Source organism: Petaurus breviceps, unplaced genomic scaffold (genome assembly GCF_028583685.1).
Source record: "Petaurus breviceps papuanus isolate PSGF00001 unplaced genomic scaffold, PetGlider_PUasm1.0 188, whole genome shotgun sequence".
Lineage (NCBI taxonomy): Eukaryota > Metazoa > Chordata > Mammalia > Diprotodontia > Petauridae > Petaurus > Petaurus breviceps.
This window is the reverse complement of record NW_027185804.1, coordinates 6,063,665-6,076,072: the sequence shown is the minus strand read 5'-3', so window position 1 is coordinate 6,076,072 and position 12,408 is coordinate 6,063,665. Positions and strand designations below refer to the sequence as shown.

The 12,408-nt window shown below is 42.9% G+C and overlaps 1 protein-coding gene and 1 non-coding gene across 2 annotated transcripts; both read left to right on the top strand.

The window, feature by feature from the left end:
• The first annotated feature begins 430 nt into the window (after positions 1-430).
• EIF4G2 (eukaryotic translation initiation factor 4 gamma 2) lies at positions 431-11,998 on the top strand. The gene is made up of 22 exons (XM_069091219.1): positions 431-522; positions 1,822-1,886; positions 2,209-2,274; positions 2,905-3,045; positions 3,599-3,701; positions 4,409-4,546; positions 4,653-4,719; positions 4,820-4,971; positions 5,261-5,371; positions 5,580-5,663; positions 5,750-5,848; positions 6,139-6,280; positions 6,366-6,526; positions 6,907-7,020; positions 7,569-7,694; positions 7,922-8,026; positions 8,121-8,336; positions 8,442-8,700; positions 9,240-9,444; positions 9,583-9,794; positions 9,902-10,023; positions 11,191-11,998. Exons 8-22 carry the CDS (start codon positions 4,888-4,890, stop codon positions 11,254-11,256), a joined length of 2,106 nt encoding a protein of 701 aa, XP_068947320.1. The 5' UTR covers positions 431-522; positions 1,822-1,886; positions 2,209-2,274; positions 2,905-3,045; positions 3,599-3,701; positions 4,409-4,546; positions 4,653-4,719; positions 4,820-4,887; the 3' UTR covers positions 11,257-11,998.
• Positions 7,070-7,216, top strand: LOC138163937 (small nucleolar RNA SNORD97). Its single transcript, XR_011168962.1, has one exon. It is a non-coding gene; the product is annotated as a small nucleolar RNA SNORD97 (small nucleolar RNA).
• Positions 11,999-12,408: the final 410 nt, after the last annotated feature.

The window sequence follows — 12,408 nt, the reverse complement described above, 5'->3', positions numbered from 1 at the left end:
GGCTTCTCCCGATTTACGCAAACCTCCCAGCTCCCCCACTCCCCGCCGCCTCCGCCCGGACCCAGCTCGCCAGCTCCCTTACGCCACTTACTTGACCTAAAAGGCTTAGTGAATAAGGCTTGGCGCACTGCGGCTGTGCTGCGCCTCAACCCAGCCTGGTGCCTTGGCCCCGCCCCGGGGCCCGCCGCCGATTGGCGGTGCGGAGCACATCGGTCGTTGATTGGGCGGCGGGCGGGCCGTTCGGGGCGGCTCCGGTGGGTTCGGCTGCCCCAGAGTGATAAGTTCGGCTGCAGACTAGCCGCCGCGCCAGCAGCGAGTTGGAGCTCTATGGAGGTGGCGGCGGGTACCGGGTGGTGGCTGCAGCAGCGACTCCCCTGAGCTGAGACCTTCACCCAGTCCCCGGCTCCTTCCCCCTTCCCTCCCCCTTTTTTGTTTTCCGTTCCCCTCCCCCTTCCCCCCTGTCCCCGACGACCGGATCCTGAGGAGGCAGCTGCGGCGGCGGCTGCTGAGGCCTCGGTGAAGGTGAGGAGATAGATGAGTGGGGCCGCGGTGGCCGCCGTGGAGCGGCGCGCTCTAAGATGGCCGCCGTCCTCTGGCTCCTTCTCGAGCGGCACAAAATGGCGGCGGCAGGCGGAGGCGGCCATGGCGGCGGCCAGGCTGGGGCTGGCCTCCCGCCGCGGGGGCCCTTGCGCCGCCGAGCCCCCCTCGGGAAGGTCCCGGGGGAGGAGGCCGGGCCCGGCGTGGCTGGGACGGGCAGCGGAGCGGCCACTAGCCGGAGACGGCGGCCCGGGGCGGTGAGGGAGGCCCGAGGCCAGGCCGCGGCGGCGGGAGCGGCACCGGCGGCGGAGGCCTCGAGTCGCCCTTTTCGCATTGCGGCGGCGGCGGCCCGGGGAGGGGCCGGCCTGCGGGCAGGCGGGCGGGCGGCGCCGACTCGGCGGCCGAGCCTGTCTTCGGGGTCGAGCCAGGGGCCGGTTACCGGCTCGGCCGTTCGAAAGGCGCGTGCACGCGCCCGGGCGGGGAGAGGCCGAGCTCGAGGCGGCCGAGCAGCACAGGAGTCCTTGGTGCCGGCCCCGGCGGGGAGGAGGTACGGGCTCCCGGAGCGCCCCGAGCCCGCCGCCGGCGGAATTGGGGAGGGGGCGGGGAGGGGCCGGGGGGCCCAGACCTTCCTGTCCGGAGAACAAAGAGCGGCTGGGCCGTGGGCGCTGCCCGCGGCCGGGGCCGGAGCCGGAGCGAGCGAGGGAAACAAAAGCCGGGCCCCTGGGACCCTTCGTCTTTTGTTACACGGAGCCAGGGCCAGGAGCCGCTCGGTCACCTCCCCCTCCCCCGTGATTAATTAGCAGAGGGGGGGGAGGGAGGGAGCCCGGGGGTCCGGCCCATGGGGAGCTCCCTCCCGGAGATGGGCGGGCACCGATCTCGTGGGTGGTTGTTTTTAACCCCGGTTTAAGGACACTGGTCAGCTGGTCAAGCTCAAGCCTCCTTGAGAAACCAAGGTGTCTGTACTGCTGTGCTGGGCAACCCCAAGATCGGAGGGGGGGGGGGGGCAATTAGTACTCCCCTCCCCTCCCCCGGGTGGTTTGGAAGCATTTTGGTTTTCAGTCCGAGGAGATCTGCATTGCAGCAGACCCAAGGAGCCTCCGCCCTGGCATCTGGAAGGATCCTAGCTGGACCGATAACTGGGGTTTTGTTTTTGAGATGGGGGGGGTACTGCATGTTACTAGCTAATGTCTCAAACCCTGATTGATGTTCTCTCCCTTAGGTTTTCACTTCTCCCCCTCCCCCCACCCCTCCCCACCCCCATCCATTAATATTATTCTTTTGAAGACTCTTGGTTGTCAAGCCGCCAAAGTGGAGAGTGCGATTGCAGAAGGGGGTGCTTCTCGTTTCAGGTGAGTGATGCGTGTGTGAGTCGTTTTGGCTGACAGTAACACTGGGGCAAAATCCAATCTTAGCGCTTAAGACCTAAGTAACATTGGGGCGAGCCCAGCGAGTTAATGCCGGAATTCTGCTTAGTGACGAGTCTCAGTCTCTCCATTGGGCCTTCTTGAGGGAGCTAGTGCAGCGCAGCCCCTTCCTTGTTAACTCTTGGCTGTCTGAACTAGATGGAGAGAGCTGGAGCCGCCTCAGAAGCCGGCAGAGTCCTTCCCTGCAGAGGGGATGCGGCGGGTAAAAAGTCGTTTTTGCTAAAAAGTTTTGTCTTTTTGAAAGTAGTGCTTCTTCGGGCGGAGGAGGAAGTAGGGGTGCACCTCAGCACTATCCCAAGACTGCCGGCAACAGGTACCTTGGCTTACGTCCCCCTGAAGCAGCGGGTGTTAACGTGCCCCCCTGCGGGCATCTCTGGGGCTCCCAGGGCGCTGTGTGCATCCTTCCCCGGCCTCCCATCAAAATGCAATGCTATGGGCACAATTTGCTGAAAGGCCATACCTTTTTCACTAATTAGCGTGCCTTACGTTGGCTCCTTGTTTCTTTTCCTACATTTTGTCTTTCTTGGGAAAGAATTAGTCATCGAAATTCACATAGTATTTGCTGTTGTTTAACTGTTCATTCAGCTCTCTTCCTTAGAGTCATAAAATCTTAGACCTAAGGAAGCGTGGGGATCTTCTGGTCTAATGCTCTCATCTGTGAAAAGAAGAGACTGAGACCCAGAGACATTTACAGTTCCAAGAAGCCACTTAGGAACTATTCTAGAGTGGTGTTTACAAATTGGCAATTTATTTATATACATTCATCCATGTGTCCAAGCATGCACACCCCTCTGTGTATGGGGGGGGACCTGACTGGTCCTCTCCATCCCCTACAGGGATTTGGAACTACTGAATTTGGCATGTTTAGATACCCTCTTTGTAAAAACTATTTATAATACTGTTTTTTTTTTTTTTTACTCTTCTCCTTCCTACTCCTAATCAGCGAGTTCCTGGGGAAAACCCCAGGGCAAAACGCTCAGAAATGGATCCCTGCACGAAGCACTAGACGAGATGACAACTCCGCAGCAAACAACTCCGCAAACGAAAAAGAACGACATGACGCAATCTTCAGGAAAGTAAGAGGGTAAGGACAGGACTTTTGTCTGTCTGACAACAAAAATATAAATTGTGCTGCTGGAGTGACAATTAGTAATCTATAGCAAAAGGAGATAAAGAATAATAGTGGATACATTAGCTTTTAAAATGCTGAGTGAATTTATGTTGTTGAACTAATACATAAATACTTGGCAAATTGGGATGTGGTGAATACTCCCTGAATGGTAGATTTAGAGATATATACTCTTTGTTGATTTTTTTTTTCCTGAATTCCCAGTGGGTTTGTCTTTTTTGTTTATAAGCCTCCCCACCTCTAGGACTTTTCAGGCAGTGAGGATTCTGTACATGTATACATAAAACTTGATTATAAAACATCATTGTTTGGTTGAAAACGTACAATTACAATAAGACCCAACAATTCTTGGTAGTGTGAGTGGTACATGAAATTATTTGTTAGGTAAGAAAATACCTTGATTCTTAGAGACTCATAACATAAACTAGGGGAAAGGAACAGGAAATATCCTGCTACTTGGACTAGTGTCAAGAAAAAAACATTTAATGTTTGTTTTGTTTTTCTCTAGCATACTAAATAAGCTTACTCCTGAAAAGTTTGACAAGCTATGCCTTGAGCTCCTCAATGTGGGTGTAGAGTCCAAACTCATCTTAAAAGGGGTCATACTGCTGGTAAGTTAGATTATGAATGTGAAAACTTTTTCTTCCCCGTCTTTAATTACCTAACAGCTTAAATATAATTAATTTTATTCTTAAAACACCTGAAATTAAGTCAGTTCATGTTTTTAATTTGTAAATGATAGAACTATTCTTTAAGATAAATACATTAAATACTATTTAAATTGTGTGATTTGCAAAATGCTGTCCAAACCTCCAAGTAACTTTTAAATTCTTGGAGAAGGGGGCAAGGAGGCAGCAAGAGAGGGAATGAGACATTTATATGTATTAATACAGGGGGCCGAGGGTAAAGGTAGAGCAAAGGACATGTTCTGAAACATTTGAAGAGGGAGAATAGGAATGCAGGAAGGAAAGTTTTATGGAGGAAGTGACACCTGGGCTAGGAACACTACTTTGGGTCCTTAAAGTTTTAAAAAGTACTGTACATAATTAGAACTATCAACATCGTTCCCCGGCCCCCAGTTGTGTGTAAAGAAGAAGGCATCTATAGCAGCCAAGGCAGCTGGTTTCTTTTCCAGTAAAATAGAAAGTAATTTCTTTCAAAAACACATGGTGTAATAAATCAAACGGAAGACACAGTCTACAGTGATGAGCAGAATTCTTGAGGATGCCTTTTTTTTTTTTTAAAGCCATTTTCTTGTAGCCGTATAATAGATAGTAAACAAATAACTTTTATTAAAGGAGCAAGTTTCTATTTGTAGATTGTGGACAAAGCCCTTGAAGAGCCAAAGTATAGCTCTCTGTATGCTCAACTATGTCTGCGACTGGCAGAAGATGCACCAAACTTTGATGGCCCAGCAGCTGAGGGTCAACCAGGACAGAAGCAAAGCACAGTAAGGGTTTGTTCATTTTTCTTTCTTTTCTGCTTGCCAAATAGTTTGCATATTTATATTTGATGCTTATCTGCTTTTAGAATATTTTATTAGTATCTCTCCTTTTCAATAGACATTCAGACGCCTCTTAATTTCCAAACTACAAGATGAATTTGAAAACCGAACCAGAAATGTTGATAGTAAGATTTATTAATTTTTTTCCCCTTTTCTCTATCCCTTTACACCCTGTGATAGTTTTTGTTAACTTGAACACTGAAACTTGGTTTTGGTACTTTCTAGTCTATGACAAACGTGACAACCCCCTCCTTCCTGAGGAGGAGGAACAGAGAGCCATTGCTAAGATCAAGATGTTGGGGAACATCAAATTCATTGGAGAACTTGGCAAGCTTGATCTTATTCATGAATCTATCCTTCATAAGTGCATCAAAACAGTAAGTATTCAGTGAGGTTTGTTTTCCTTTGAAAGCTTAAATTAATGATATGTAGCCTTCAATAGAGAGTCATTTTAGTACCTTGTACCACTTGGTATCAGGTAAAGTAGTAAAGCATTTTTGGCTAATACATTTTTAATGTTTCCACAAAGCCATCTGCCCATTGTAGCTTTTTTTGGAAGCTGGAAATGCCTTAGCTGATACTTTTCACAGTATATGGAGCTGGGATTGTGTTAACGGTGGCTAAAAAGAATTTAATCTATTCTCTTGTTTTTTTGGTACATTACAGCTTTTGGAAAAGAAGAAGAGAGTACAACTCAAAGATATGGGAGAGGATTTGGAGTGCCTCTGTCAGATAATGAGGACAGTGGGACCTAGGTTAGACCATGAAAGAGCCAAGGTATTGTCATTTGGTCTTTATATCATTCTTCTCTTTCTATGTCCTATATCAAACATTTTTGGTTATGATGACATAAGCCATTCCAGTATATTTAAGCAATGTCTTCGGTTATTTAGTATAAATTAGTAAATGTCTATATCACAAGCTGTTTTATCTTAAATCGTATCCCAGTTACTATGTTTTTGTCTTTTTTGTTGTTGTTGTTCAGTCCTTAATGGATCAGTATTTTGCCCGAATGTGTTCCTTAATGCTAAGTAAGGAATTGCCAGCAAGGATTCGTTTCCTGCTGCAGGTAAGATTGTGTCCATAAATAACTCCATTACTCTTATTTTTGTTCTTAACAAATAAAATGTAAAGCAACTTGTTTTTTTATTAAAGGATACTGTGGAGTTGCGAGAACACAATTGGGTTCCTCGCAAAGCTTTTCTTGACAATGGACCAAAGACGATCAATCAAATCCGTCAAGATGCAGTAAAAGTAAGGGATGATTTTTGCGATGTTTGCGATATGGTGGGGACTTTGCTAATTCTTGACATCTCCATAAATGTATGGGATTTCATGACTTGTTGAGTTTAGTGCATTGAAACTCATGTTGTATTTTCTAATTTCTCATATTAAGGATGAATAGGTCAGAGAATAATAGAGATAGTAACTCTGACTTAAAGAAATTCATGGTCATACTGGCCTTTTTAGATATGTTTTTGGTGTCTATATAATTGTATAAATGATTGTTGTAGTTGGATCAAAACTTTTTTGTTGCTTTGAAGGATCTAGGAGTTTTTATTCCTGCTCCTATGGCTCAAGGGATGAGAAGTGACTTTTTCCTGGAGGGACCGTTTATGCCACCCAGGATGAAACTCGACAGGGACCCACTTGGAGGACTTGCTGATATGTTCGGACAAATGCCAGGTAACTGAAATAAATGAAAAGTTAATTTAATGGTAGAAAAGGTTTTAGAGATGTGTAATCTTTATTGTTAATAATATTTTTTTAGGTAGCGGAATTGGTACTGGTCCAGGAGTTATCCAGGATAGATTTTCACCCACCATGGGACGTCATCGATCAAATCAACTCTTCAATGGCCATGGGGGTCATATCATGCCTCCTACACAATCCCAGTTTGGAGAGATGGGAGGCAAGTTTATGAAAAGCCAGGTAAGAATGCATTTTAAAGTGTTTCACATGAAGTTAGAATACAAATTTCTTTTAAAACCAACTAAATTGCATCTACTCTGAAAAACATCTAAAAACTCAAATTCTAATATAAATTGGAAAAACACCCAAACCTAAAACTAGTAAAACTTAAAATCTTCTTTTCACTTAGATTGTGCCAGTTAGTGGATCTGAAAACCGCTGGCTTCATTCTTAAATACCAGTTAGGCTAGATGTTAAATTTTTTTATTCTCCTTCATCATTCACTTTCTTTGGTTATATCCAGCTAGGCTTTTCTTCATGACTTGACTGTTCTCTGATTCTTTATTACCGTAATTTGTGGACTCCTTTATCTAGACTTTATTTCTTTCCTTCTGAACTAGGGGCTAAGCCAGCTCTACCATAACCAGAGTCAGGGACTCTTATCCCAGCTGCAAGGACAGTCGAAGGATATGCCACCTCGGTTTTCTAAGAAAGGACAGCTTAATGCAGATGAGGTACTTTACCTGTGTTACTCATAACCATAGTTTGTGGATTCAAAATACTTTGCCCAATGATTATAGAAAGACGCGTTATTATGAGGACTTAATGCTGGAATTCTTTATCTCTTTTTTTTTCTATACTTTTCTTTTCTCCTCTTCTTTCTTTGGATGTCCAGCGTCCTGTGAACATGATTATGAGATATGAGGGCAACACTACCTTTTTATTATTTCCTTAAATATTAGTAGAAGGAAAAATATTAGACACGGTATATATTGATCCCTCCTAGTAAGCTGTCTTTTCTTTTAACTTAGACTTAGTCAAACTGATGGGAGAATGTATTACAATTGTGACCCTAAGAAAAAAATACATAATAGGTTTATTATAAACATCAATTCCACCTTTAAAATTTATCTGCTAGTAAACTTAAATACTTAAGTAAAAGGCCTTTATCTAGATTCTGCTATGCCTGATGTGGGGAAATGGGAGAAACTTAAAGATTTCTAGGTGATTCTTCTTCTTAAGGTCTAATGATGTTGTAAGAATAATTTGTATTTCATTACAGATTAGTCTGAGGCCTGCTCAATCTTTCCTAATGAATAAAAATCAAGTGCCAAAGCTTCAGCCCCAGATAACTATGATTCCTCCCAGTGCACAACCACCACGCACTCAAACACCACCTCTGGGACAGGTAAGGAAAATCTAAGTTCCTATCTGTGATGACTTTGGGACCTCCTCTCTGCTCCTCTTCTTCCATACTTTCCTATTATGTTATTCTGTAGAGAGCAAATGCCATTCCTTTCAGTGATAAATTCAGAAGGACTGACCTCTCACCAAGAACATAGAACTAAACAAAAGATCACTATGTACAACGTACTGTAAAGATTTTTTTTAAACATGTTCCATTGTTATTTTTAGACTCCTCAGCTTGGCCTCAAAACTAATCCACCACTTATTCAAGAAAAGCCTGCCAAGATCAGTAAAAAGCCTCCACCATCAAAAGAAGAACTACTCAAGCTAACTGTAAGTTATCCTTAAAATAGTTCTGGAAATCTTCCTTATTTTATGCACACATCTAGGAAAGGCACTCAAATATTGACTGTTTTCTCCCTTGCAGGAAGCTGTGGTAACAGAGTATCTGAATAGTGGGAATGCAAATGATGCTGTTAATGGTGTACGGGAAATGAGGGCCCCCAAACACTTTCTTCCAGAGATGTTAAGCAAAGTAATCATCCAATCTCTAGACAGGACTGATGAAGACAAAGAAAAAGCGAGTGCTTTGATCAGTTTACTCAAACAGGAAGGAATAGCTACTAGTGACAACTTTATGCAGGTATGGGAGCATTACTTCTTCTGCTGAAACAACCTAACTAACTGCCTGATGGTCTTAAGCTGTTGGACTGAAGCTCATGGAGGTTTTGGGATTTTTTCCCCCCAGGCTTTCCAGAACGTGTTGGATCAGTGCCCAAAGCTCGAGGTAGACATCCCTTTGGTGAAATCCTATTTAGCGCAGTTTGCAGCTCGGGCCATCATTTCAGAGCTGGTGAGCATTTCAGAGCTAGCTCAACCACTGGAAAGCGGCACCCACTTCCCTCTCTTCTTACTTTGCCTTCAACAACTAGCTAAGTTACAAGATCGTGAATGGTTAACAGAACTTTTCCAGCAAAGCAAAGTCAATATGCAGAAAATGCTTCCAGGTAAGAAGTTGTTGGTTTTGTGTTTGTATTAACAGTGGATTTTTTTTAATGAGGATACTTGGAAGGCAGTTACATTTTCTCTTCAGCTCACCAAGAGGCAGTTGTGGCACAATAGGTAGAGAACTGGACTCAAGCTGAGACGACCTGTATTCAGGTTCTGCCTTTAACAGCTGACTTTTGACCCTAAGCAGGCATATCCTCTTCATGCTCTAGGCAGTTTCCTAAGACATTTGAAGAGAAGGATGCTGGGCTATCTGGTTGGTAGAGGAAGCTTCTTCAGCTGGGAGTTGCCCTGTGTCAATGAAATCACATCTCCGGTCCTTAGCCCTATTGAACAAACCATTAAGTGTACCCATTACCTATAATACATTGTACTAAACAGTGATAATTACATAAATATGTAATAGCAAGCTCCTTATGAGTTGTTTTTTAAAATATTTACTGTGAGGTTATTGCCCTGGGGTTACGATTAGTTAAACCTACTTGATTTTCAAAATTAGTTACCTTTTTACTTAGGAATTGACTCTTTTTGCTTACAGAAATCGATCAGAATAAGGATCGAATGTTGGAGATTTTGGAGGGAAAGGGACTTAGTTTCTTGTTCCCACTTCTCAAATTAGAGAAGGAACTGTTGAAGCAAATAAAGTTGGATCCATCCCCTCAAACCATATATAAATGGATTAAAGACAACATTTCTCCCAAACTTCATGTAGACAAGGGATTTGTGAACATTTTAATGACTAGGTAAGATGTTCTAGATTGTCTTTAAACTCAGGCTGAGAAAACTGAAGGCATTTGATTATAAAATGTTTCTAATCTCTAAAAGTTAATTAAAAAATTAGTAGGTTTCAGGTCTCACTTGTTTTGTTCTCTTTTGTCCAGCTTCTTGCAGTATATCTCTAGTGAAGTAAGCCCACCCAATGAGGAAACAGATTCTTCCTCTGCTCCTTCCAAAGAGCAGTTGGAGCAGGAAAAACAGCTGCTTCTCTCTTTCAAGCCAGTAATGCAGAAGTTCCTTCATGATCACGTCGACCTACAAGTCAGTGCCCTGTACGCTCTTCAGGTGCACTGCTACAATAACAACTTTCCAAAAGGTGAATCAGCCTGTGTGAGCCTTTAGCTTTTGAGGTCAGGGTTTTAATACCATAAATATTGGTATTCTTACGCGGTATTTGATGGTGGGTCTTGATTTTCCTTGTAGGCATGTTACTGCGCTTCTTTGTTCATTTCTATGATATGGAAATAATTGAAGAGGAAGCTTTCCTGGCATGGAAAGAGGATATAACCCAAGAGTTTCCAGGGAAGGGCAAGGCTTTATTCCAGGTAAATATTCACTTAAAAACTGATAATATTGTCTGGCCTAAATTTATGCATAAGCTTTTAAAAATTAAATGCAGTCAGTATTTAAATGGTTCTTGTATGTCATACTATTTATCACTGATGCGTGATAGATTCATCAATGTCTTTTAAGATAATTAAGGGTTAGGCATAATGCAACAAAGTAAACTCATTGAGAATAAGACTTTGGGTAAGGTATTTTATTTTTAAAAGTGGCTCTCGGGGGTTTGGAAATTTGCCAACCACAGTATGAAAAGAAATACTTGTCAGGTTTGTCCACCAAGCTACCACTAATTTGCATTTTAGAAATAAGCTTTCAGGTGAAGCCACCTACTGGTTGGGAAAGGTATAAAATTCTCCCTAAAGACTAAATTTATGTTTTAGCATATTGTGCCTATTGATTGATTTACTGGCAAGTAACATAATAATAGGAAACAGAATTATTAGGATTTGGGAACTAAAATTGGCACCTTAATATTCTCTCCCATATAAAGTAATTAAAGCTATAATGTAAGTGAATTGTCTTAAGGACCCACAGTAAATTACAGTTTAGGGATTCTTACCTGTTTTAATGTTTCCTGGTACACCACAAATACTACCTTAGATTTTAATATAGTCGTGAGCAGGTCCAAATGTCCTTTTTCCTAAGACTGATTAGAGCATCACAGTAACTTACCAGCTGAGTAACGGGTCTCTTTAATATGTTTACATTTGGGATGACTTAATTTATAAAATGATTTAGGGAAACCTGCTTTCTAAACCCAGGTGTTCTTTTTTATTTTATCTTTTGCTTTTTGGAGGAGGGAGGGGAGGGCAATTGTGGTTAAGTGACTTGCCCAAGGTCACATGGCTAGTTTTGTGTGTGTAAACAGGTCCTCCTGACTACAGGGCCAGTGCTCTACTCACTGCGACACCTAGCCACCCCCTAAACCCAGGTGTTCTTGCCTAAGGTTGGGCCTAGTTGTGGCACTTTGCCATAGGTCACCCAAGGTTCCCTTGGAATCTGGTACTCATGGATGTGGCTCTTGGAAAATCAAGTTCATCCCACTCAACACCAGAAGTGAAACAGGATTTTGTATTGATAAGAGATCTATTCCAGAAAAGCGAGATTCTTTGGTGCAGAATGTTAAAAGTTGTTCATCTGATTTACAGGTCAACCAATGGCTCACCTGGCTGGAAACTGCTGAAGAAGAAGAATCAGAGGAAGAAGCTGACTAAAGACCAGCCAAAGCCTTAAAATTGTGCAAACATACTGTTGCTAGGATGTAACTGCGTTTGACCTAACCACTGCGAAAATTCATTCCGCTGTCATGTTTTCACAATATCTAAAGCAGAAGCGTGTCAATAGGATGTTCTTCTGCCTAAGGTTTTTTGTAGTGTAACGTCTTAATCATAGTCTACCATCAAATATCTTAGAGTATCCTTAATGTTTAGATAGTGTATTAGCAGCATGCAATAATTACATCCTGAGTTCTCAAGCAGAGGCAGTCTGTTGCAAGGACCTTCTTGGCTGCCAGTTGTGAGTTAGAAATCTGAATACCGTAGAGATGCACTTTGCTCGGTGTGACACTTGAGTTGTTGCAATATTTGACTGTCCATTTGGTTGTTACAGAGGATTCTTAACCGTAATCGATGGTTGTCGCCGTAATAGTATATTGCCTGTATTTCTACCTCTAGTAATGGGCTTTATGTGCTAGATTTTAATATCCTGGAGCCTGGGCAAGTGCATAAGTCTTTTTAAAAGAAACATGGTTTACTTGCACAAAACTGATCAGTTTTGAGAGATCGTTAATGCCCTTGAAGAGAAGTGGTTTTTGTGGGTGTGAAACAAAAAAATGGTGAGAATTTGAATTGGTCCCTCTTATTATAGTATTGAAATTAAGTCTACTTAATTTATCAAGTCATGTTCATGCCCTGATTTTATATACTTGTATCTATCAATAAACATTGTGATACTTGAGGGGATGTGTGTGTGTATATTTTGAATTTCTCTTAAATTACTCTGGAGAATTGTAATATGCCTCGATCTGAGGATGATCTTAAAATATTTTAGAGAATGACTGAGCTCTTGAATCTTCAGATGGGTCCTAGTAAGTGTTACACTTCATAATTCTGCAGGCCATTCTTCTGCCTCCATGGTTTTATTTGTTAAATCACAGGTATATTGATATGCCTAGGAAATCTTGATGTTTTTAAAAGCTTCCTCTGCTCAAGGCAGTAGTAGGTTGATGACCTCCAACTTTGGGTTTGTCCAGCAATAGTGAAGGTTGCTGTTGCACTTTGAAGATTGAATTTTAAATGTAGTGATAAGGGTTCATCAGGCGTAGAATGGAGTGATAGAAGGTATTCACAGGATCAAAGGTTTGATAA

Bases quoted from the DNA above. Each gene is read 5' to 3' on its own strand.
- EIF4G2 (XM_069091219.1), top strand. From the start codon at position 4,888: ATGTTGGGGAACATCAAATTCATTGGAGAACTTGGCAAGCTTGATCTT. The intron at 5,849-6,138 runs GTAAGGGATGAT...GTTGCTTTGAAG, and splicing joins TCCGTCAAGATGCAGTAAAA to GATCTAGGAGTTTTTATTCC. The intron at 7,695-7,921 runs GTAAGGAAAATC...TGTTATTTTTAG, and splicing joins AAACACCACCTCTGGGACAG to ACTCCTCAGCTTGGCCTCAA.